The sequence below is a fragment of the Myotis myotis genome, unplaced genomic scaffold (genome assembly GCF_014108235.1).
Source record: "Myotis myotis isolate mMyoMyo1 unplaced genomic scaffold, mMyoMyo1.p scaffold_m19_p_3, whole genome shotgun sequence".
Classification (NCBI taxonomy): domain Eukaryota; kingdom Metazoa; phylum Chordata; class Mammalia; order Chiroptera; family Vespertilionidae; genus Myotis; species Myotis myotis.
This window is the reverse complement of record NW_023416335.1, coordinates 100,781,375-100,804,674: the sequence shown is the minus strand read 5'-3', so window position 1 is coordinate 100,804,674 and position 23,300 is coordinate 100,781,375. Positions and strand designations below refer to the sequence as shown.

General features: G+C 42.5%; 2 protein-coding genes across 23 annotated transcripts in view; one reads left to right on the top strand and one right to left on the bottom strand.

Annotated features, from left to right (window-relative positions):
- The window catches only part of FAM168B (family with sequence similarity 168 member B), a 135,828-nt gene that overhangs the window by 80,071 nt on the left and 32,457 nt on the right, over positions 1–23,300 (top strand). For 13 of the 22 annotated variants that reach the window (XM_036297735.1, XM_036297734.1, XM_036297727.1 and 10 more), the window contains 4 exons: positions 12,764–12,906; positions 13,032–13,209; positions 14,851–14,975; positions 15,376–16,751. In XM_036297735.1, coding sequence (XP_036153628.1) covers positions 12,764–12,906; positions 13,032–13,209; positions 14,851–14,963 — 434 coding nt within the window. In that variant the 3' untranslated portion in view covers positions 14,964–14,975; positions 15,376–16,751. Of the gene's footprint in view, positions 1–12,763; positions 12,907–13,031; positions 13,210–14,850; positions 14,976–15,375; positions 16,752–19,614; positions 20,272–23,300 lie in introns of those variants that run through there. The other 9 variants (XM_036297725.1, XM_036297724.1, XM_036297723.1 and 6 more) reach the window with 4 other exon arrangements.
- Positions 21,814–23,300, bottom strand: part of ARHGEF4 (Rho guanine nucleotide exchange factor 4) — a 94,715-nt gene continuing 93,228 nt past the window's right edge. The window contains 2 exon segments of the mRNA XM_036297737.1: positions 21,814–22,126; positions 22,723–22,803. Of these exon segments, the coding sequence (XP_036153630.1) occupies positions 21,855–22,126; positions 22,723–22,803 (353 nt within the window). The 3' untranslated portion in view covers positions 21,814–21,854.

The window sequence follows — 23,300 nt, the reverse complement described above, 5'->3', positions numbered from 1 at the left end:
AACCAGCTCTTCGTTTTGTTGATCGTTTGTACTGTTTTGTTGGTCTCTATGTCGTTTATCTCTGCTCTGATCATTATTATTTCCTTCCTTCTGCTTACACTGGGCTTTTCTTGTTGCTCTCTTTCTAACTCTTTGAGTTGTAGGGTTAGGTAATTTATTACCATTGTCTTATTTTTTTGCAGTAGGCTTGTAGAGCTATGAACTTCCCTCTCAAGACTGCTTTTGCTGTGTCCCATAGGTTTTGGATTGTTGTGTTTTCATTGTCGTTTGTTGCCATAATGTTTATTTATTTTTTTTAATATATTTTATTGATTTTCTACAGAGAGGAATGGAGAGAGACAGAGAGTCAGAAACATCGAAGAGAGACTAACATCGATCAGCTGCCTCCCGCACATCTCCCACTGGGGATATGCCCGCAACCCAGGCACATGCCCCCGACTGGAATCGAACCCAGGACCCTTCAGTCCGCAGGCCGACGCTCTATCCACCGAGCCAAACCGGTTTCGGCTCATAATGTTTTTTATTTCTTCTTTGATCTCTCTGGTAATCCAGTCATTGTTTAATAGCATGCTATTTAGTCTCCATGTGTTTGATTTTTTTGGACTGTTTTCATTGTAGTTGATTTTCACTTTTATGCCATTGTGATCTGAGAAGATGCTTGATATGATTTCTATCTTCTTGAATTTGAAGAGACTTTGCTTGTGACCCAATACATGGTCTATCTTTGAAAATGACCCATATTCACTTGAGAAGAATGTATATTCTGTAGCTTCGGGGTGAAATGTTCTAAAGATGTCAATTAATTCCATCTGATCTATGAGTTATTTAGGATTGATGTTTCTTTGCTGATTTTTTTGTTTAGAGGATTTGTCCAATGGTGATAGTGGGCTATTAAAGTCCCCTACTATGATTGTATTACTGTAAATCTCCCCCCTGATATCCTCGAGAAGTTTTTTTATGTATTTGGGTGCTCCTGTATTGGGTGCGTATATGTTTACCAGACTTATTTCTTCTTGTTGGATTGCTCTACTTACTATTATGAAGTGGCCTTCCTTATCTCTTTTTATGTCCTTCACTTTGAGATCTTATTTGTCAAATATAAGTGTTGCTACCCCTGCTTTTTTTTTTTTTTTTCATTTCCATTCGCCTGAGAAACCTTTTTCCATCCCTTTACCATCAGTCTGTGTGTGTCTTTTTTCCTGAGGTGGGGTTCATGTAGACAGCAGATATATGGGTCATGTTTTCTTATCCACCCAGTTACCCTAGTTCTTTTGATTGGGGCATTTCATACATTTACATTTAAAGTTATTATTGATAGGTACTTGTCGCCATTTTTATTCTTATCCCTGTGTTCCTTCTTCGTTTCCTATTTGTTCTTTTTACAGTAGACCCTTCAGCATTTCTTGCATTGCTGGGTTGGTGGTAATGAACTCCCTCAGTTCTTTTTTGTCTGTGAAGCTCCTGATTTCACCCTCAATTTTGATTGATAGCCTTGCTGGGTACAGTATTCTTGGATTCAGACCCTTCCTTTTCATGACTTTGTATATTTCATTCCATTCCCTTCTGTTCTGATGTGTTTCTGTTGAGAAATCAGTCGCTAGTCTGATGGGGAATCCTTTATAAGTAACTTTCTGTCTCTCTGGGTGCTTTTAGTATTCTTACTTTGTCGTAGGTTTTTGCCAATTTAATTATATTGTGCTTTGGCGTAAGTCTTTATGGGTTCAATTTGTTTGGGACTCAGTGAGCTTCTTGGATTTTTGTGAGTTTTTTCTTCCCTTTATCGGGGAAGTGTTCTGTCATTATTTCTTCAAACAGGTTTTCTATTCCTTGCTCAGTTTCCTCTGCTTCTGGCATCCCAGCTACGCAGATGTTGTTTCATTTTGTGTTCTCCCAAAGGTCTCTTAGGCTCTCCTCCTGTTTTTTAATTATTTTTCCTAGAAGCTGCTCTGTTTAGATATTTTTTCCAACCTTGTCTTCTAGCTCACTGATGCAGTCCTCTGCTTCTTCTAGTCTACTGTTGATGCTTTCTATTGAGGTCTTTATAGTAGTGATGTCATTTTTAATTTCTTCTTGGTTTTTCTTCATTTCCTCTTGTTTCTTACACATATTGTTGAATTTGTCTTTCATTCTTTTCATCCACCTTATGACCATTTCTCTGAATTCTTTCTCTTACAGGTTGCTTGCCTTCGTTTCGTTTACTTCCTTTTCTGGTGATACCTGCTTTTCTTTCATATGCGGGCTGTTTCTTTGTCTCCCCATGTTCTCCTCCGGGTGTCCGGTTATATAGTTCTCTCTCTCACACTATCTTGCAGTCTGCCTTCCCGTTGGCAGCCATCTTCCTTCCTCCTCTCAAGCTTGTTTCTCTCCTCCCTCCCTCCCTCCCTTCCTTCCTTCTCCTCTCTCTCTCTCTCTCTCTCTCTCTCTCTCTCTCTCTCCCTCTCTCTGTTTCTTTCTCAGGATTGCTTTGGCTGCTTGGTATCTTTTGTGGTTCTGTACAAATTAGAGGGTTTTTTGTTTTTGTTGTTCTATTTCTGTGAAAAATGCCATTGGAATTTTATAGGGATTGCATTAAATCTGTAGATTGCTTTAGGTAATATGGACAATTTTATAATGTTAATTCTTCCAGTACATGAACATGGAATATCTTTCCATTTCTTTGTGTCATCTTCATTTTTTAAATGTCTTATAGCTTTCATTGTACAGGCATTTCACAACTCTTGGGTGAAATTTATTCCTAAATATTTTACTCTTCTTGTGATTTTTAAACAGGATTGTTTCTTAATTTTTCTTTCTTATAGTTTGTAAGTAGTATATAGAACCACCACAATATTTGTAAATTGATTTTGTACTCTGTACTTAACTGTATCTATTAATAATTTCTAATAATTTTTTTGGTAGTCTTTAGGATTTTCTTTATATAATCATGTCACCAGTTTTACTTCTTCCTTTCCTATTTGGATGCCATTTATTCATTTATATTAATCATTATTATTATTATTTTGCCTAATTGCTCCTTCTAGGACTTCCAGTAAAAGTGGTGGACTTTAGTTCATGGGTCAACACTCTGAGCAACCGGCTAGGACTTTTCATTGTTGTTGTTAAAGATGGTTTGTTTTTTTTTTCAAATCCTCACCCAGGGATATGTTTTTATTGATTTTGGGAAGAGAGGAAGGAGGGGAGAGAGAGAGACAGACAGAGAGAGAGAAAGAGAGAGAGAGAGAGAACATCAGTGTGTGAGAGAGAAACATCAATTGGTTGCCTCCTTTACATTCCTGGACCAGGGATCAAATCTGCAACCTAGGTAAGGGTCCTGACCAGGAATTGAACTCTCAACCTTTTAGTATACGGGATGACTCTCCAACTGATTAAGCCATCAGGCCAGGGCGAGAAGGTAATGATTTTTATCCTTTATTTTTTTAATGTGTATCACAATGATTTGCAGAAATTGAACCATTTTTGCATCTCTGGAATAAGTCTCACATGACCATGCATATTATTCTTTTAATGTATTGTTTTATTCAGTTTGCTAATACTTTGTTGTGGATTTTTGTATTTATTTTTTATCCAAATAATATTATTTGTTAGTGTTTTTATCTGTTTTTGATATCAATATAATATTGGCCTTGTAACATAAGTTTGGAAGCATTCCCTCCTCTTTAATTTTTTGGAAGTGTTTGAGGAAGATGGGTATTTAATGTTTTTTGAATGTTTGGTAGAATTCACCAGTGAGCCCATATCTGGTCCTGGACTCTTGGTTTTTGATTACCGTTTCAATCACCATACTGGTGATTGGTTTATTTAGATTCTCTGTTTCTTCATGATTCAATTTTGGAAGGTTGTGTGATTCATTTTTTTCTAGATTATCCAATTTGTTGTCATATAGCTGTTCATTTATTTAATTTTAAAATATGCTTTTATTGATTTTTTTTAGAGAGAGAGGAAGAGAAAGGGATAGATAAATAGAAACATAGCTGAGAGAGATACATCATCAATCGGCTGCCTCCTACACGGCCCCTACTAGAGAATGAGCCCACAACCTGGGCATGTGCCGTGACTAGGAATCAAACCAGTGGCCTCTTAGTTCATGGTTCGACACTCAACCACTGAGCTGGCACAAATTGTTGCTTTTTGATATTGAGTTTGTTACCAGGTTGAAGTAGCTGTAGTTATTTAGAATGCTTTTTGTTTTTCCTTAACCTTTATACTGTAATTGTCTAACAGCCTTTTCTGATATTGAATCACAAACTTCTGATTCTGTTTTCTTATCACCTTACTCAGAGTTTTGGGTACTTGTGCTTTTTGTTTTAGGTAGAAGAGCTCCTTCCTTTAAGCATTTCTTGCAAGGCAAATCTAGTGGTTATGAACTCCCTCAGCTTTCGTTTATCTGGGAAAGACTTCACTTCTTTTTCATATCTAAAGGATAACTTTGCTTGATAGAGTATTCTTGACTAACATTTTGTATCTTTTAGTATTTTAAATGTCATTTCACTCTCCTGGCCTATAGGGTTTGTTAACGTAAAAAAAAAACCCATTGAAACCTGTAAAGAATTTTTGTGAGTTTATTTGAGCCAAATTGTCGACATATGCCGGGAAGCAGAACCTCAACGAATTGAGATAGTGCTCCAGAGAATGGCAGGGTTACATCCGTATTTATACATGAAATTCATTGGTGACAGATTTAAGGAGGTGGGATTAATCGAAGCGGGGGAAACCTCTGTGATAGGATAAAAAGTAAAATGATGGACACATACTTAGGTGGGTGCAGAATCAATTCACATGATAATGAAGGAATTTGTAGTATCTGTCCTGGGGCCCAGAACATTTGGTTGTGCCCCAGGGGCTCCAGAAAAAGGGAAGTTACAAGTTACCCAGACATTTCAAGGGTATGTTATCTTAGAGGCAAAAAGGCAAATGGGCTCAGTAAGGATCAAAGTTGATCTTGTCAGTGTGAAAGGGCGAGTCATCGCGGGGCCTGACCACGCTGCTGGCGGCCTCGGGCACCGACTCCCCAGCCCACGGTGGGAGCCCGGCGCAGGCTGCCACCCGCCTGCCGCCCCCGGACCGGACCCAGCAGCAGCGGCGGCGGGGTGGGGCACATGCCCTCGCTCGAGGAGATGGAGGAGGAGGCGATCGCCAGCGCCCCCGGGAACGAGACGGAGGACGTGGACTTCCTGTCTGGGCTGGAACTGGTCGATCTGCTGGACCCCCAGCAACCAGACTGGCCCCTGGAGCCTGGGCTCAGCTCGCCCTTGGGGGGGGTGAGGACTGTGCCCTTCATCTTGCCCTGGGTCCTCCATTTTTGGGGCGGCCACCATGTGCTCAGGAGAGTGCCTTCTTCCCGGAAGCCCAGGCCCCTGCTAGCCACGCCCAGGATTTCTTTAAACTAACCAATGACAATCAAGGGACGTGCACGCCAGAGAGATGACCACATCCTGTGTAACAAGACCCGACTCGCGCTTGGCCAATCGGCGGGGCCCACAGTCCCCTCCCCTGCCCTTACTATAAAACCCACAATCCCATCAGGCCTCGCTCTCTCTCAGCCACTGGAGCTTACCGTTGCATCGGTGAGTGTGGCAGGGGAGCCAAACCTAGGTTTGAAATGAATGACTCTTTGCTTTTGCATCGGACTCGCTGGCTCCCTGTGGGGGTTCTTGGGAATCTTGAAATCTGGGCACAACAAGTGAAGATACTGGCCTAGGACATAACTGCCCACCATAACTGCTTTTAGTTAAGGTTTAATTTCAGACCATTCTTTGTGGTTACTTTAGGTCTCTGAGTCTGCAAAACTGCCATGCAGGCCTCTCCTGAGCTTGTCAGGTCAGCATGTGGCCCCTTTCGTCCACAGGTTTCATCAGCTGATAGCCTGATGGTGGTACATTTGTAGGTTACCATCTTTTATTCTCTGGCTGCCTTTAAAATTTTTTATCATTGACTTTTGACAGTTTTGATGTGTCTTGGAGAAGGTTTTGTTTGCATTGAGATATTTAGGTGTTCTCTTAGTTTCATGGACTTTGTATATTGAATTCCTACCTCAGTTGTGGAAAGTTCTCATCCATTATTTCTCTAAATAAGCTCTCTGCTTCTTTCTCCCTCTCTTATCCTTCTGGAATACCCATTTTCATTTTGTTGCCCTTTCTAATGGAGTTGGATAGTTCTCATAGAGTTCTTCATTTTTGAAAAAAATCATAGTTCTCACTACTCATCTGCCTGAATTATTTATAGATTTCTATCTGCCAGCTCACAATTCTCTCTTCTATATGATCTACTCTGGAGCTCCCACAATTCTCTATTCCATATGATCTGCTATATTTCCAAAGCATTCATCATCTCATTTATTGGGTTCTTCAGCTGCAGAATTTCTGTTTAGGTCTTTGTTAATTTACTTATTCTGCTTATTAATTTTATTATTGAACCCATTGATCTGAATTTTTGAGTTTTCATGTAGTTTCTTCACGTTGCCTATTTTGAATTCTCTCTCAGTTAGATCACAATCTTCTATGACTTTAAGTGTGGTTTTGGGAGAATTATTATTTTCTTTATCTGCTACCATGTAACCATGATTTTTTTTTATGGTGTTTGATGAGTTATTCCTCTAGGTGCATTTGAAGTAGCCAATACCTTTCTTATTTTGGTACAGCTTTGTTGTTTACTTTGATCCTAAGAGTCCATCAGGTTGGTAATTAGAGGCCTTTTTAGTTTTCCAGTACATGGTGCAATAGCACATATTTTTGGTTTCTCCTACCTGACATGCCTCTGGCTATATTTGAGAACTAGTGCTTTACTCTCTCCACCAAAGGTGTCGTTGGTGCCTTGTCATTGCTGTTTGTTACTCTGGGATAACTAGTGTCTTGCTGCTGCTAGTGTCGCTGGGGTCACATATCAGAGTCACCAGCATAGCATTTGCCTCCACCACATCTTATGTCATCTGGTTGTGGGTACTGCTGTGGCAGTGCGATGGGGGTTGGAGGATGGAGAGAGCTGTGTGGTAAATGTTTCCCTCCACATCCTGCGTGGTTCAGGGTTCAGGATCTGGAAGAGGAGCCGCACACAAATGAGAGAGAAGAGACAAAAGATAATTTGGGAATATTGGGGGACCAGGCGGACAAGTCCAACTCAAGGAGAAGGACCCCCCCCCCCCCCCAGCCCAGGCCGAGCCAACCTTTTGTTGGTTTGGGATACACCCATAGCCCTTAGGCAGGCAATTTCCAGTAACAGGCAGACTAGCCCATCAGCAAGGATTTACATAATAATAAATGGGGAAGTTGCTTCAGCTACCACTGTCTGGACTAACAATGGGTGCACAGCCCTGACCTTTGCAAGGGCTTCAAGGATCACCAGCCTTCCAGGTTCCTTGTCTACACTTCTCTGCCAGTGAAGACAATAGGCGGTTTCCCACAGAGCTGGGGTTGCCTGTGGCATTGTGGCTGGGAGGCTGAAGTCATGTATGTTGACTCTGGGGTAGCCAGAGTCGTAGTGGTGGGAACAGGGTTGGAGGTGACACCTCTGCTGTTCCCCCAGTTCCTACTCCTTTATGTGTTTCAGTCCACATTTTCAGCTGTACAGATGCGTGGATCTTTCCAATGTCCTGGTGTGTTGGGTGAGGAGACTTTGTTGAGTCATGGATGCTTTACTTGTTACTGATAGAAGGGGAGAGATAAGGGAGCGTCTCATGCTACCATGATGCTAATGTCACTACCATGCATAATTCTTTATTAAAAATAATATTGATGGACACTTAGGTTGCTTCCATAGCTTGGCCATTGTAAATGATGCATCGAACATACGGATATATATGCCTTTTTGAATTAATGTTTTGGGTTTCTTCGAATAAATATCCAGAAGTAGAATTGCTGGGTCCTTCGTTGTCTCTTGGTATAGCCTTTGTCTGTTTTGTCTGGTATAAGTATTGCTACCCCAGCTTTTTTGTTTGTTTGTTTCTATTTTCATGAAATATCTTTTGCATACCTTTACTTTTAGCCTGTGTCTTTCTATCTGAAACAAGTCTCTTGTAGATAGCATATGTTAAGGGTCTTATGTTGTTATTCATTCAGCTGCCATATGTCTTCTGATTGGAGACTTTAATCCATTTGCATTTAAAATAATTGTTGATAGATATGTATTTATTGGCATTTTATTCATATTTTCTATCTTTTAAAAAATTTCATTTTCTTAAAGAAGACTTTTAACATTTTTTGTAATGCTGATTAAGTGGTGATGAATTCTTTAGCTTTTTCTTTTCTGGGAAGCTCTTTATCTACCCTTTGATTCTAAATGGAGCTTTGCTGGGTAGAGTAATTTTGTTTGTGGGTCCTTGATTTTTCATCACTTTGAATATTTTGTGCCAAGCCTTTCTGGCCTGCAAAGTTTATATTGAGAAATCAGCTGACAGTCTTATAGAAGCTCCCTTGTAGATAACTAACTGCTTTTCTCTTGCTACTTTTAATATTCTCTCTTTGTCTTTAAACTTTGGCATTTTAATTATGATGTGTCTTGGTGTTTGCCTCTTTGGGTTCATCTTGTTTGGTACTTTGTGCTTCCTGGACTTTTGTGTCTATTTCCTTCACCAGGTTAGAGAAGTTTTTTGTCATTATTTTTTTTTTGTTTTTTTTTTGTTAATCCTCACCCAAGGATATTTTTCCCCATTTATTTTTAGAGAGAGTGGAAGGGAGGGGGAGAGACAACAATCACCTGGTATTTGTCTTTCTCTGTCTGACTTATTTCACTCAGAGGGAAACATCACTGTAAGAGAGACACATTGATTGCTTGCTTCCCACACACGCCCCAACTGGGGCCAGGGATCGAGCCTGCAAACCAAGGTACGTGTCCTTGACCAGAATTGAACCTGGGACCCTTCAGTCCATGGGCCGATGCTCTAACCACTGAGCAACCAGTCAGGGCATGTCATTATTTTTTTTCAAACAGGTTTTCAATTTCTTGCTCTCTTCTTCTTCTGGTGCCCTCGTGATATGAATGTTGGTAAGCTTGAAATTGTTCCAGAAGCTCCTTACACTATCTTCATTTTTTTCGTTTTGTTGTCCTGAGGGGTGTTTTCTTCTTTCTTACCTTTCAAGTCATTGATTTGATTCTCTACTGTGATTCCCTCTAATGTAGTCTTCATTTAAGTTAGTGTATTCTTCATTTCTAACTGGATCTTTTTTATGTTTTCTATCTCCATTTTTATGTTTCCTATCTCTTTATTGAAGTTCTCACTGAGTTTTTCTACATTTTCCTTATGTTCAGTGAGTATCCTTATAACCAGTGTTTTGAGCTTTGCTTTTGGTAGATTGCTCGGTTTAATTTTGTTTAGCTCTTTTTCTGAAGTTTTGTTCTGTTCTTTCATTTGGGACATGTTTCATTTGTGTTGTTATTTCGGCCGCTTCCCTGTGTTTGTTTCTGTGTATTAGGTTGAGCCTGATTGTCAGTGGTTCTCAACTTTCTGACCCTTTAATTACAGTTCCTCATGTTGTGACCCAACCATAAAATTATTTTCGTTGCTACTTCATAACTGTAATGTTGCTACTGTTATGAATCATAATGTAAATATCTGATATGCAGGATGGTCTTAGGCGACCCCTGTGAAAGGGTTGTTCAACTGCCAAAGGGGTCACGACCCACAGGTTGAGAACCGCTGCTGTATGCCTTCTAGTCTTGGTAGAGTGGTCTTATGTAGATGGTGTCTTTAGGGCCCAGTGGCTCAGTCTCTACAGTAATCCGAGCTGGGCACTCCAGACTGTGCTCCTTATGTGGGTTGTGTGCACCTTCTTGATCAGCTGTGAGGACTGGCTGGGACCACTAGAGGATCTGCTGTGCAAGGGCCGACCCCATGGAGCAGAACTCACTTCAGTGGGGCTTAGGTACCTTCTGAGTCCACCCCTCGAGTATGTCTCTCATGGAGGTGGTTTGGTGGTGCTTTGATGTGGTCTGAAGCTCTCCACCTGGTGTGCTGGCTCTTGGGCCTCCTAATAGTTGCAGTCCAAGGTCAACTGCTGCTTGTGCTCTCCCCAGGGCCACCTGGCATGAGCTACAAAGCATTCTTTAGATGGTTGCTATTTGTGCTGGCCTTGGAGGTGCCCAAGATAGGCCAAGCTGCAAACCAAGTTAGGCTGCTACTTGTGTCAGGTCTGGGGCCACTTAGAAGAGGTATGGGGTACACAGAGGCCAGATGGTGCTTGTTTGAGAGATTTTAGGAAAATCTGCTGCATGAGCTAACACAGGCAGTTGTAAGGAAAAGCCACTGGGAAGGGTTTGGGTGGGCCAGCAAGTTGGATGGGGCAGGGTTGCAGGGAATCACCAGGTTGTTGGAGATTCAGATATCACGGCCTTCTGCGGGCTGTGTGGGAGGGCTCAGCAAAGAAACAATGGCTTCTGCCAGCACTTCTTTCTGTGGGGAAAGCTGCCCCTCCAACCCTTGCCTTAATGCCAGGCAATTGAGTTCCTCCCCATTTGTCCCTGGCACTTTTTGAGCTTCTGCTCCAGCGCTGGAGCTCATACTGCATGAGTTCAAGTAAGTCCCTGCACAGGCTCTTTAAGAGGAACATCTGGGACTTCAGGAGCCCTTTGTCTCACTCAGCTACAACTCTTGCAGGTTTTCACAGTCAAAAATTATGGGGACTTCTCCCACCACTAGGACTCTTTGCTCCACAGTTGAGATATTTTTCCTGATTTTTACTAGGTGTACCAGTTAATAATGCGGATTTTTTTCGATAGATGGAGTTACACATATGGTGATATATATGGGATTTGATATGTATGCTATTTTGTTGTATTGACAGCAAGCTTCAAAACTTCATGTCAAATTTGCTGAAGGTGTTAGCATCATAGATATTTTTATGCTTAAAAATGTCGAATTTCATGCCAAAAAAAGAACATTTGTGGGAAGTGTTAATTCTTTATTTTGAAGAAAAAGTTATTGTATACTTCAGGAAGCTTATGGTGAACATGCTCCATCTCAAGATACTACTTGAGAACGCTGGTTTAAATGCCTTATAAGTGATGATTTCTATGTGAAAGACAAAGAACGTCCAGGTCAACCGAAAAAGTTTGGAGACCAACAATTACAAACATTATTGGATGAAGATGCATGGCAAACTCAAAAACAACTTGCAGAAAGATTAAACGTTGCTCAGCAAACAAATTCCTATCATTTACAAGCAATGGGAAAGATTTTAAAGGAAGGAAAATGGGTGCCACATCAACTGAACGAAAGACAAATGGAAAACCAAAAAGTCATCAGTAAAATGTTGCTTCAACGGCATGAAAGAAAGTCTTTTTTGCATCGAATTGTGACTGGTGATGAAAAGTGGATTTATTTTGAGAATCCCAAATGTACAAAATTATGGGTTGATCCAGGTCAACCATCAACATCGACTGCAAGGCCAAATCGCTTCAGAAAGAGGACAATGTTCTGCGTTTGGTGGGATCAGGAAGGTGTGGTGTATTATGAGCTTGTAAAACCAGGTGAAACCGTTAATACTGATTGCTACCGACAACAAATAATCAATTTGAACCATGCTTTGATCGTGAAACTATCAGAATGGGCCAGAAGACAGGGCAAAGTAATTTTGCTTCCTGATAACGCACCATCACACACTTCAAAACCAGTTAAAGACACATTAAAAGATCTTGCCTAGGAAGTATTAACCCACCTGCCCTGTTCACCAGACCTTGCTCCTTCAGATTACCATTTGTTCTGATCGATGGCACACACACTTTCTGAGCAGCACTTCAAAACGTACAAAGAATTGGAAAATTGGGTCTCTGAATGGTTTGCTTCAAAACAAGAAAAGTTTTATTGGGACGGTATCCACAAATTACCTGAAAGATGGGGGAAATGTGTAGCTAGTGAATGGACATTACTTTGAATAAAGCACTTTTGATGTTTCTCTTGAAATTATTGTGTTTTCTTTGATTACAAAATCCACCATTATTTACCGGTACACCTAGTAACTGCTCCATGTGGGTGTGGGACCAGCCTGTTCAGCATCTTCATCCCTCATATCAGTCTGATGTAGCTTCTTCTTTATGTCCTTAGTTATAGGACACCTGTCTGTTTAGCTAGATATCAGGCATTCTGAGTGATAGTTCTGTAGTTTAGTTGTAATTCTTGTTATTGTGGGAGGTTTCAATATTGAGTTTACCTACATTGCCACCTCGACTGGCAGCCCATGCTTATTTCTTCAAAACAAATTTTTATAAGTGAAATTATGGACCTAATGCCATAGTATGCCCCAAGAAGGCTGTACCAATTTATATTCCATCAGGATAGGTGTTTTTTCCCTTTTCCTATGAGTGTACTTAAAAAAAATTATTATTTTATTTCAGAGAGGAAGGGACAGGGAGAGAGAGATAGAAACATCAATGATGATAGAGAATCATTGATCGGTCGCCTCCTGCACACCCCACTCCAGGGATTGAGCCCACAACCCGGGCATATGCCCTGACCAGGAATCAAACCATGACCTCCTGGTTCATAGGTAGATGCTCAACTACTGAGCCATGCCAGCCAGGGTGAATGTACTTTCAGAATTACTTTTTCCTTCTGTTTTTATTCTTTCTTCCAAAGTGACTCCCACCCTACATACACATTCTTATACATTAAGTAACGAAGTCAGATCTTAGTGGAGCTCATATGGGGCCACAATGGTGTCATATGTTGTTTGGTCAGGGCTGGAAAACTGAGTCGCTTATCACTGTATACTTGGTTCCTTCCTTTTGTCTGGCAAATGTGGATTTGTGAAAAGTTCATTGGGCTTCTTTGTTTTAGGTTACACTCCTGGCACACCTTATAAAGTGTCCTGTTCCCCCACCAGTGGGGCGGTGCCACCATATTCCTCCTCCCCCAACCCATACCAGACTGCTGTCTACCCTGTGCGAAGTGCCTACCCCCAGCAAAGCCCATATGCACAGGTAGGCCTTGGGTGCACTGTGAGGCTCTTGATACTGTTCTTGGGCACTGTATATGTAGATCCCATCTGGGGTCTTACACACTGGGTGTAGAGTCCTGTTAAAGTTGTCGCTCTTCCTCCCCACAGCAAGGCACATTCTACACACAGCACCTGTATGCAGCACCCCCTCACGTCATCCACCACACCACAGTGGTGCAGCCCAACGGCATGCCGGCGACAGTGTACCCTGCTCCCATCCCTCCTCCAAGAGGCAACGGGGTCACCATGGGTATGGTGGCTGGGACCACTATGGCCATGTCGGCAGGTGAGTCGACTCTGGGTTTCCTGTTCTATGGTGGCAGGAGAGCTGGGAAGGGAGAGCTCACTAATACTCTGACCCCTGGCCTTGATATTTTATTTCTAGAATTGTGTGGAAGGACATATTCTTTTGAGATGGAATACCATATTATATTTTTCTTTTTTCCTCCTCCTTTCAGTTAAGACAAGACAGGAGTGGGGGTTAGAGTAATAAATCATGAACCAAGTACCCTCCTGGTAGAGTATGACTGGATGGCACTCTCTGAATTTCAGAGGGCTACTTTGTTGCTGAGTTGAGCCATTTGACAGTAGGAACTAGGAGTGACCAGATCTCCTCTGTGAGCATCTCCTCTGTGACCAGATCTCCTCTGTAAAGCAGAAGGGCAACTTTATATTCTGGGGGATTGGACCTTTTAGTATGGGTTCCTTTGCAGGCCAAATTGTCTGTCTAGGAAAGCTAGTCTTGTGTTAATTGACATCACAGCTACTTGTAGAAATCCTTTGGCATTCATTGACTTTATTTCCCAAGGAAAATAAACCACTGAGAGATGCGAACCCTGGCTAGGATGGACACATCTACCTGGAGTCCTGGCACCTCTGTGGCAGGGGCCAGGTACACACGATGCACTTGGTTGCCCAGGACTGGGATTAAAAAATATATATATTGTATCCTCTATGTTTTCTAAACTTTACTTCAATTAAGAAAATCATGCCAGAGAGAAAGGTGTTTCTTCTTAGTCTCTATTTTATTTGGTTTTCCCATACTTATCTTTGAAGGCAAAAGAGATTATACTTTCTGTCATGTACATGTTTGTGACAGGTAGATGGAAGGGAAGACAGGTCTGGGATGAGTGTGGGCAGGGAGACAGGAGAGTGAAGAGAGTGAAGGCTGTTATTTTTGAGGTAGTGCTTGTCTGCAAATGGACTCAGATAATCGCTGCCTTTTCTTCAGGTTAGGGAAAAATACATTTAGCTTAATGTACTCTGAAGCTTATATGGTTTGGAATCTCCCTCAATCCCTCTCTTCCATTTATTTGTTTCATATTAATAATTTTTAAGGGTACAGTTCAGTAGTGTTAAGTATATTTACACTGTTGTGAAACACCTCCAGAACTTTTTTTATCTTGCAAAACTGAAGCGCTGTTCCCATTAAACAACTTTTCTTCCCCCCTGCCCGCCAACCCTGACACCAGCATTCTTTCTGCCTCTATCAATGACTACTCTAGGGACTTCAAATAAGTGGAATCATACAGTATTTGTCTTTTTGTGACTGTTTTTTTTCACCTAGCATAATGTTCTCAAGGTTCATATGAGTTGTAACATGTGACAGATTTCTTCCTTTTAAAGGCTGAATAATATTTTTACTTTGTCTTTTATCATCTGATCCACAAAAATAATTGAGTGTGTTTATATGAAAGGAAAACATAAAGGTTTCCACAAATGTATTACCATTATGAGCTTTCTGTGTTTATACATCTTTGAGTAGTTCTTATATAATCAGAGTTCTGACAGCAGTCAAGGTCCAAGGCCCTTTCCCTCTTCCTTACCTTCCTCCTTGTCAGAGGCAGCATAAAGTTGTGTAGTGATGATGTAAGGACAGCCTTGACTGTGGGCAGTGCTACCTGCCACACACTCCTCTTTCTTGCAGGTACCCTGCTTACTGCCCACTCCCCAACTCCTGTCGCCCCCCACCCAGTCACTGTGCCCACCTATCGGGGTCCAGGAACGCCCACCTACAGCTACGTGCCCCCTCAGTGGTGATCACCTGCAAATGTAAGTGACTGGTGAAGCCTAGGTTGGCTCTTGACTAAAGTGCATTTTTTTTACCAGTGGAGAATGGCAAGTCTACCATAATTTAAGCACTAATGAGAAAAATGCTACCTGACTGTTCATCCAAGTGTTTAAATTTTTGCTCATATTGGGTCTCTACAAAGTAGAAAAAAGAAGGAAACCATTGAGTACTTGCTATACTATGTTTCTTGTACCTGCCTCCTGCAAAATAAGTAGTATTCCAGTTGTAATTGGAAGCCTCTGTGAGGTCCACGGGTATCAGGAACATTTTCTTTCTGCTGCCCTTTTTGGATTTCATCCTCCTCTAATTGAAATGCCTCCTTTTCATAGCAGCAGTGCCAGAGGAGCTCTGTGATTGTGTGTCTTTCTCCCTCCTGCCCAGGTTTGAGGATGGAGCTGTGCAGTCACATCCTGGATATTCCACAGCTGGTGCTGCAGGCCTTGTGCCTCCAACCAGGACTTTCTCTTCTTAATGCTCTCGACACTTAGCTAAATACTACTATGGTCCAGCCTTGCAGATCTCAGCACCATTAGTCTCCAACTAACTATGGGTTGGTCTTAAAGCAAGTCATGTTTTGGGGCTGCCTGGCAATTTTTTTTTAGCTAACTGTAATGATGAAAAGGGAGTATTAATGTATTCTGAAATCATATCTAGTTGAATGCATGTTTAAAAAAACAAACACAAAAACAAAACTTGCTCAAACTACCTGCAGTGATTGATGCAAAACCTTCATATGCAAAATCCAAAGGAATGGAAAATATTTTATAACTTGTATCACTAATGCAGTGTTGTAATGTATGCAGAGTCTTAAAGATGTAAGTGTTAAAGTGAATTTCTTCATAGAGCATCTGAAATCTCTTAAGTGATTCTTCATCCTTTGGGGTTGATGTAGGTTGCCAGTTGGAAACATGAAATTTTAGTTTTTAGCCATCAGTTTATTTCATACTGATTGCACTGGGAGAGAGTTGTAGGGTCTGGGAGAGTATAGGGTGGGCCACAGCTACTTGGGGTAGCCAGGTTAATGGGCATCACTATCTTTTCATTTAGGCTTGCGGGGTCAGTTTGATGTAGACATTCTTAAAAGATTATCATGAGAGACTAGAGTTGTATGGCCAGTACATTTAGGGGCAATTTGCAGTTTGTCCATCAGCAAACCAGTTTTCTCTGGATTGCTATGTGAATTACCATTACAAAGCTCTTTACAGATCGAGATGCTGTTTTCTATATCTTTATTGGAAAAGCCCTATGTAGAATTAAGTTATTTTCCTAGGATGGAAGATAAGTGAAATAAACAGAAAAACTTGGAGGAGGTATTGTTCTCTTCTTGATTTAGTTTAGAAAATCATTTCCCCTTTTTTTTCTTTGCTGAGAAATATTTGTGTTAGCTGAAAATATATGTAGGCATTGCTGTTCTTTCCCCCACAAAGAAGGGTAAGATTTCAGCTGTGTGTTCTGAAGAAAGTTGTATATTTAAGAACTATTAAAAAGGGAACAAAACTTTATTTGAAATTGGGTGAGGCTGCCACTATGTTTAGGCCTATCCACTTGATGGAGACTTAATCCTCTGAGACCATCTGGAGACAGGTGTGGGGAGGTCTGATGTCCATTGTCTGTGAGCCTCTTTTGCCATCTCTTCTGGCAACTGAGAGCACTCAACACAAAGCAGGTATAGACAACAAAGGGCCAGGCAGCATCAAAATGCATTTACCTGGCAAGGATTATTATGGAATGGATTTTGTGGTTAAAATATGAATATTGTATATAAGAAATTGAGGAATTTTTTTTTTTTTTTGAAAAACAACAACAACATGGGTTCAACTTATATTGATGGGAGTTAGTCTGTTCTCGGATAGAGTCAGAGGGAGTGTGAGGAGAGGTTTTGTCTCCTCTCAGCAGTTTGTCAGGCAGGTGGAGGAATATGCCCCTGTTCTACCCCATCATTGTTTCCAGTGCTGTGTGCTTTGGTTGGGAAGGGGAGTCTACTCTTCTTATGTCTCTGGCAACTAGGTCAGGGCTCTAATTTTGGTTAGGCTTTCATCCAGATTGGTGAGTGGGACACGTCACCCCTGAGCCTTTGGTAATCTTATTTTTTATAGTAAGTATTCTTTGCAACTTTTTCACATTTTATTTTATAAGTTTAGGAATATTTTTACATGGATCATGTAAAGAAAAGATTTCTTATTCCTCTTTTTTTTAAAAAAATATATTTTATTGATTTTTCACAGAGAGGAAGGGAGAGAGATAGAGAGTTAGAAACATCGATGAGAGAGAAACATCGATCAGCTGCCTCCTGCACATCTCCCACCGGGGATGTGCCCACAACCCAGGCACATGCCCCTGACTGGAATCGAACCTGGGACCCTTCAGTCCGCAGGCCGACGCTCTATCCACTGAGCCAAACCGGTTCCGGCAGATTTCTTATTCCTAATACCTGTTAACATAGTGTGTCTACTAAAAAGAACTTTAAATTGCTTCATAAGCACTTAACCCGTGTGTGTGTACAGTTTGTGCACACTTCTTAAAATTTGTGTTGTAATTCCTTCTATATAGTGGATGGTTTGTAATATCAATAGGTTCCAGGTACAAGTAACAGAAAACTCAGTTTCCTCAAGTTAGTGTAATTAGTTGATAGGAGAAAATGTGATTTTAGTGTATGCTTTTAAAATGCCCCAAACAAAAAAATGGGAATGCACACGCGCGTGTGCGTGCGCACGTGCGCGCGCGCGCACACACACACACACACACACACACACACACACTCTACCTAGGGATGGAGACCTTTGAAATCAAGAAGAATCTATTAGAAGTTATATAGGATGTTTCTTCAGGCATACTTGAGACTTAGGGTGAGTGTTTTCATGAGCACTAAATTAAATGGTGTTTTCAAGAGAAAGCAGAATGGGTTTCATTTCCCCCCATTTATATCAGTATCATGACACTTTCCCCCTAATTTTCTTTTTAAACCTTTTCCCTTTTGTCACGTTGAGCTGAGAGACTTTATCAGATACTTTTGTGTTATGGAATATACCTTTTCAGTTGAAACTATCAGGGCATCAGCTATCAAATATGGGTGAAAGGTAGACCTTGTCTAGTATGTATGAATCTGGACTTATGAATAATAAAAGTATTATAGGTTGTAATTTTAGCAGCGTTTTAAATTCTTTCTAGTAAAATTAATTAAGGAATAAAAGTCCTGTTATAAACTTGCATAATTTGATATCTAAAGCACAATAGTGGAACATTTAAAGAAATTTTGCTTCCTAATTTGAGAGCCTTTTAGCTGAATTATAGTTCTTTTAGAAATTGAGACAAGCAAGCAAAGGATCCTAATTCCTATAAACATGAACATCATCATGGATATTTATTTTTTTATTTTTTTTTTAAAGTTTTTTTTTTTTTTTAAATATATTTTATTGATTTTTTACAGAGAGGAAGGGAGAGAGAGATAGTTAGAAACATCGATGAGAGAGAAACATCGACCAGCTGCCTCCTGCACATCCCCCACTGGGGATATGCCCACAACCCAGGTATATGCCCCCGACCGGAATCGAACCCGGGACCCTTCAGTCCGCAGGCCGACGCTCTATCCACTGAGCCAAACCGGTCTCGGCATCATGGATATTTAATTTGTTTTGTTTTTACAGCCTCTTTCCTAAAGTTTAGGAGGTCCGTTTCTCTGCTTATGGAAATGCTCTGGACTGGATGACTGAGTGCTTAGCAATGAGCAAGCCATAATCCCATTAACTTGCTGCCTCTGAGAAGGGAGGATAACATCAGGGCCAGGGCCATTTGTGATAAAACAGGCACATAGGTACTTCCAGAACCTTTTATGTTTCTTATGATAAATCTTTACAGAGCCTTCTTGTTGGTGTGGTTATTAGACTTACCAGTTGCTATTCTGTGACTTTCTTGTGTACAAAGCAAACATAGTGTTTACAGGAGATTGAGGAAGGTCCTAAGGCTTGGGATGGGCACCTGGTTATTAAGCATCCTGTCCTTGCCAAGCTGGGCAGACAATGCCTGGCTCTCTAGGGTAGCATCATAATGAGACTTTAATAATGAGAGGAAATATATTCTTAAGGCACTTTGGATATGCAAATATCTGGCAATGTCGTTCCTTTATGTGGGTTTCTGTGAGTGTGCCTGCCAGTGATTGATTGTGGAAGGGTGGTAAACACAGGCCACATCAGTAGTGGAGCCTGCTTTAAGAAGGAAACCCAAATTTCTCCTGTCCTTTGGAAACAGTATTACTCGGACCAGTTAGGCCACCTTCTCTCCATCTGGCAGCTGGGCACCTCAGTCATTGCTAGCCTGAGCATTGCCCATACAGGACAGGACATCTGTCTGACACCCTCCATTGGTTGCAAGGGTGGTTTAAGGATGCATGGCTTGAGGTGAGAGGCAACTTCTGGTCCTTCTATGGTGCTTCTATGGAATGGGGATAATCTATAAATAGGAATGTGGTTGGCTCAAGTATGTGTGTGTGTGTCCATCTGACTTGAGCAGACTGCAAATGACATGCTTCAGAGGAGGGTCTGATCTTTTCAGGTAGAAAGTTACAAGTTGATCTTAGATGTTTCAGAGACTTTATCTCTTTATCCACTCTATTCACTTGAACAGAAAACCTGTGGATGTCATCACTTTATAAAAGTCCCCAGGACTAAAGTCAACTCACTTGGGACAATGACAGAGGAGATGTGGACATCTCTATCCAGGGAACCCGAATGAACTATGGGAGATGGTATTCTCCAGGATTTGTATGTTGGAGATGATAGGCAGCTCATCTCTGCCTCCTGAGCCCTGTTGGAGTCTCCCCAGGTCCTTGTGTAGATGAGTGAATAGTCAAACTGGATCTGAGGCCAGCACTCTTGTGCACCTGCAGGATTGTTCTGACAGCCACTTGAAGGAGAGGCACCAAGGAGCCACATAGGTTGTGACTGACCAGGAAATGGTTCCTTTAAAAAAATTTTTAAAAATCATTTCTAAATACTGTTTTTTAGACTGTTCTCTTGGTACATTTTTAAATTTACGTCAGCATTGTCTTCCAGTGTTAAAGGCATCCCTCACCTCTGCATTGAACTTAGATGCCAATCAATACAAAGGAATGGAATGTCCATCCTGATCTAGTTCTATTGTCTGTAAATTCATACTATTTTAATTTCTTAGGCAATCTGATAAGTAGATGAGCTTAGATTTAAAAATATTAAAAGCACGTTTATTGTAACAAGAGCTATGTATTAACACTGCAGTTTTGAATAAAGATTGACTTGTGTTGCATATTATGGTTTTCATGATTTTTCCCTGTAGGTTTTGTCTCAAGGTGGTTTACCTGCCTTGGAGGTGGTGTAGTTTCTCTAAAGTTAGGAAATCCAGTGGTTTCGAGCAAAAGCCCTGTAGTGCTCAGCTCCTTCCCAGGTACTCTTGACCTTGGCAGTGTGTAAGGGTTTGTGGAGGCCACAGGTTGTGAGGACTGTTTCCCTAGGTGGGAAGGGGGAGGAAAGCCACCCTCATTCCTCTTCTTCTGGTCCTGTAGCTCAGGTCCTCCTGGGAAGACACATTCTTCCCCCTTTCATTAAGGAAGATGCTGGGACACAGAAAGATTATGGACTGCCTGTTCCCCTAACACATTTGCTAATTTCAGCTAAATATAAACTCTGAGAGCAGTCAGGAAGGGAGTGGGCTTCTAGGCCCTAAGGGGGGAGAGCGGCTGAGCCAGCCAGACCTCACTTGGACAGCTCCCAGTGGCCCTGAGCCTCTTTCAAGTAGTTAGCCTAGCCACTTTAGCCTCTTTTCACTAAAACCGTGAGGCATGAGCTCAACTAGGTGAGGCCCTACTCCCAATTCTGGGTGCTACTGGGATTATTTACTCCAGGTTAAGGAAAGGTGGGCATACAGAGGAGAAAATGCATAGACATCCATTGAAAACAAGGGCTGGCAGCCAGTTTATTTTTTATAAGTTTTTTTTTATGAAATTAAATGTAATGTTTGGCTTGGAGAAGGTAGAGTAGTGCAAGTGACTACATGCTGCTGAATTCCCATGGGCCAGAGGGGCTGCTTGGCACTTTGCACCCACAAGCCAGGCCCTGGATGTACTCATGGGCACCCTTCCTTGGGGTGGGATGTAGGCTTACCCCTCCCACCCACATACTCACTGGCTTCTGGGTGGACAGGTCAGTCCTGCATGCTGGGCTATAGAACTCAGTCCTTATGGCTTCTCATGCTCACTTAGAGTAAGGCAATCTTCCTGTGTCACTAACAATTCTTTTTCTCCATTTTGAAAAACAAAATACAAACAAAAAAAAATGGAACCAGGTTCTGGAGTCAACACACAGCTACATGTGGACATACCCTGATAGAAGTTTGCAGTTGATTATAAACACATTACAAATGAAGAGAGTGTCTAGAGAGGAACTGGGAGACAAAATGGATGGGCTCTGGGGCCATATGCAGAATACCCGGTTCCCACCCTCCAGAGATGTCAGCTGCCTGGCACCATCAGCTGGAGGCCTGCAAGGAGAATTGGAGGGCAGAGGGGCACACAGTCCAGTTTTCCAAGTGGTGGAAGGCAGACAGCCTCCTCCTGCCCAGAGAAAACAGGAGGAGGAATGATTAGATGTATGAAGAAGAGAGTCTAAAGTAGTCAGTCCTTTTACACATGTCCATCTTGCTGATGGTTCTCAGCTGTAGTTTCCAGGAGGCCCCACAAAGGTAGGGAGGGTGGCAGGAGGCGCTCCTGTGCTGTGGGTCTCCTGCCCCTCCAGCTTGTGTATGTAGTGCATCAGTAGTGAGGAAGAACCAAGAATAGGTGCAGAGCCTGGTACGAACTGGTGACTCCAAGCCATTTCCTTGCTCAGCCCTGCTCACTTCCAGTTTGCAGAGTAGGCAGAGGAGGGCCGGAAGCCATGGGTGAACCTTGGGGAGGGAAAGCTGGAGACTAGCTGGCAGAGCAGGCCAAGACAGTGCTGTTGGTGGGGAATAGGCTCACTTGGGGAAGGGTGCCAGCCGCTAATGCTATACCAGAAGGTGGATGGCTTCTACTTGGGCTCTTCCATCACCAAGACCTGTTGCTGGGGCAGGCTGGTTAGCAATGTCAGGTGCTCTTGGTGCATCAGGTAGCAGGGCTGTCTGAGGGCTGGGTAAGGAGACAGAAGGGGTTATATAAATGCCTAGAGAGTCATTAGTACAGGGCAGAATGGCATCCTCTGCTGTGGGGTGGTAGCATGGGACCTGTCCCAAGGCTCTGCCTCAGACTCCCATGGTAGGGAACTTGCTTCCAGTGGGGTTATTACACCCAGGAGCCTGAGCCACCCTCTTGTAGTGTGCAGAGATGAGGGCTAAGGGACCTGGAAGGTGTGAGGCCCTGCAGCTTCTCCATGGCACAGGCTCTGTGCAAGGCAGTTTCAGTGCCTCTGTGGGAATGGGGATGTAAGGTGGCTGTGAGGATGACTGCCACAAAGCAGGCCTGAGGAAGTGAGCACTGTCACTATTACTAATGGTATTGCTTGGGGGCAGGGTTGTCTGAGGTGATGGAGAGCAAGAATTCCAAATGCATACTGACATAAGTTTCATCAGTGATGACCCCTTATCACCAGCCTTTGGGAACAAACACCTGCAAAGGGCAATGAGTAACTGAGGACCTAGGTGCTAGCTCACTTTGTCTTGGGTGTCAGAGAAGGGTTTGATCAGGACTAGGCTGCTAAAGTGGATATGGGACTACCACCTGCTTACCTTTGGGCTTCCTGGGTGCCTGCTGCTTGCTGGCATTCAGCATGGCCTGCTCCCTCTGCAGCTTAGTGATGGAGAAGCCTGGGAGCGAGGGGCACAAATGAGATACCTGCTTCCCTGCCAGGACTTTGCTGCTCTTCTACTTTCCCCTCCGCCCCTGCCCACAGTCCTTTTGTCCTATGCTTCCTGGCCATGGAGCAGTCCTCTGTGTACCATACTCGTTCTACAGTGCACAGGGCTCATCATGCTGCAGGGGCTGTGTCCTGCTCAGCCAGCTGGCCTTGGCTCCAGATAGAGCCAAGGTGCTCCTCCTGGTGCCCTTCTCAGAGCCCTCCCCACATTCTCCCCTGGCCCTACCCCATCTTTCACCAGAGGCTTTTCCCAAGCCAACAGCCAATCTGGTCACTGCTGAGTATGAGGACAAGGGGCACATGGACAGGAGGGGAATGTGGTGGGGAGATACCCTGCTCATATGGGGATGGGACAGGCTTCTGGAGGTCAGTCCCACCTCCCACTCCAGTGTTATCCCTGCAACTGAGCACACTTGAGTATACGTGTGTTGGAAGCAACCCCTCCCCCCA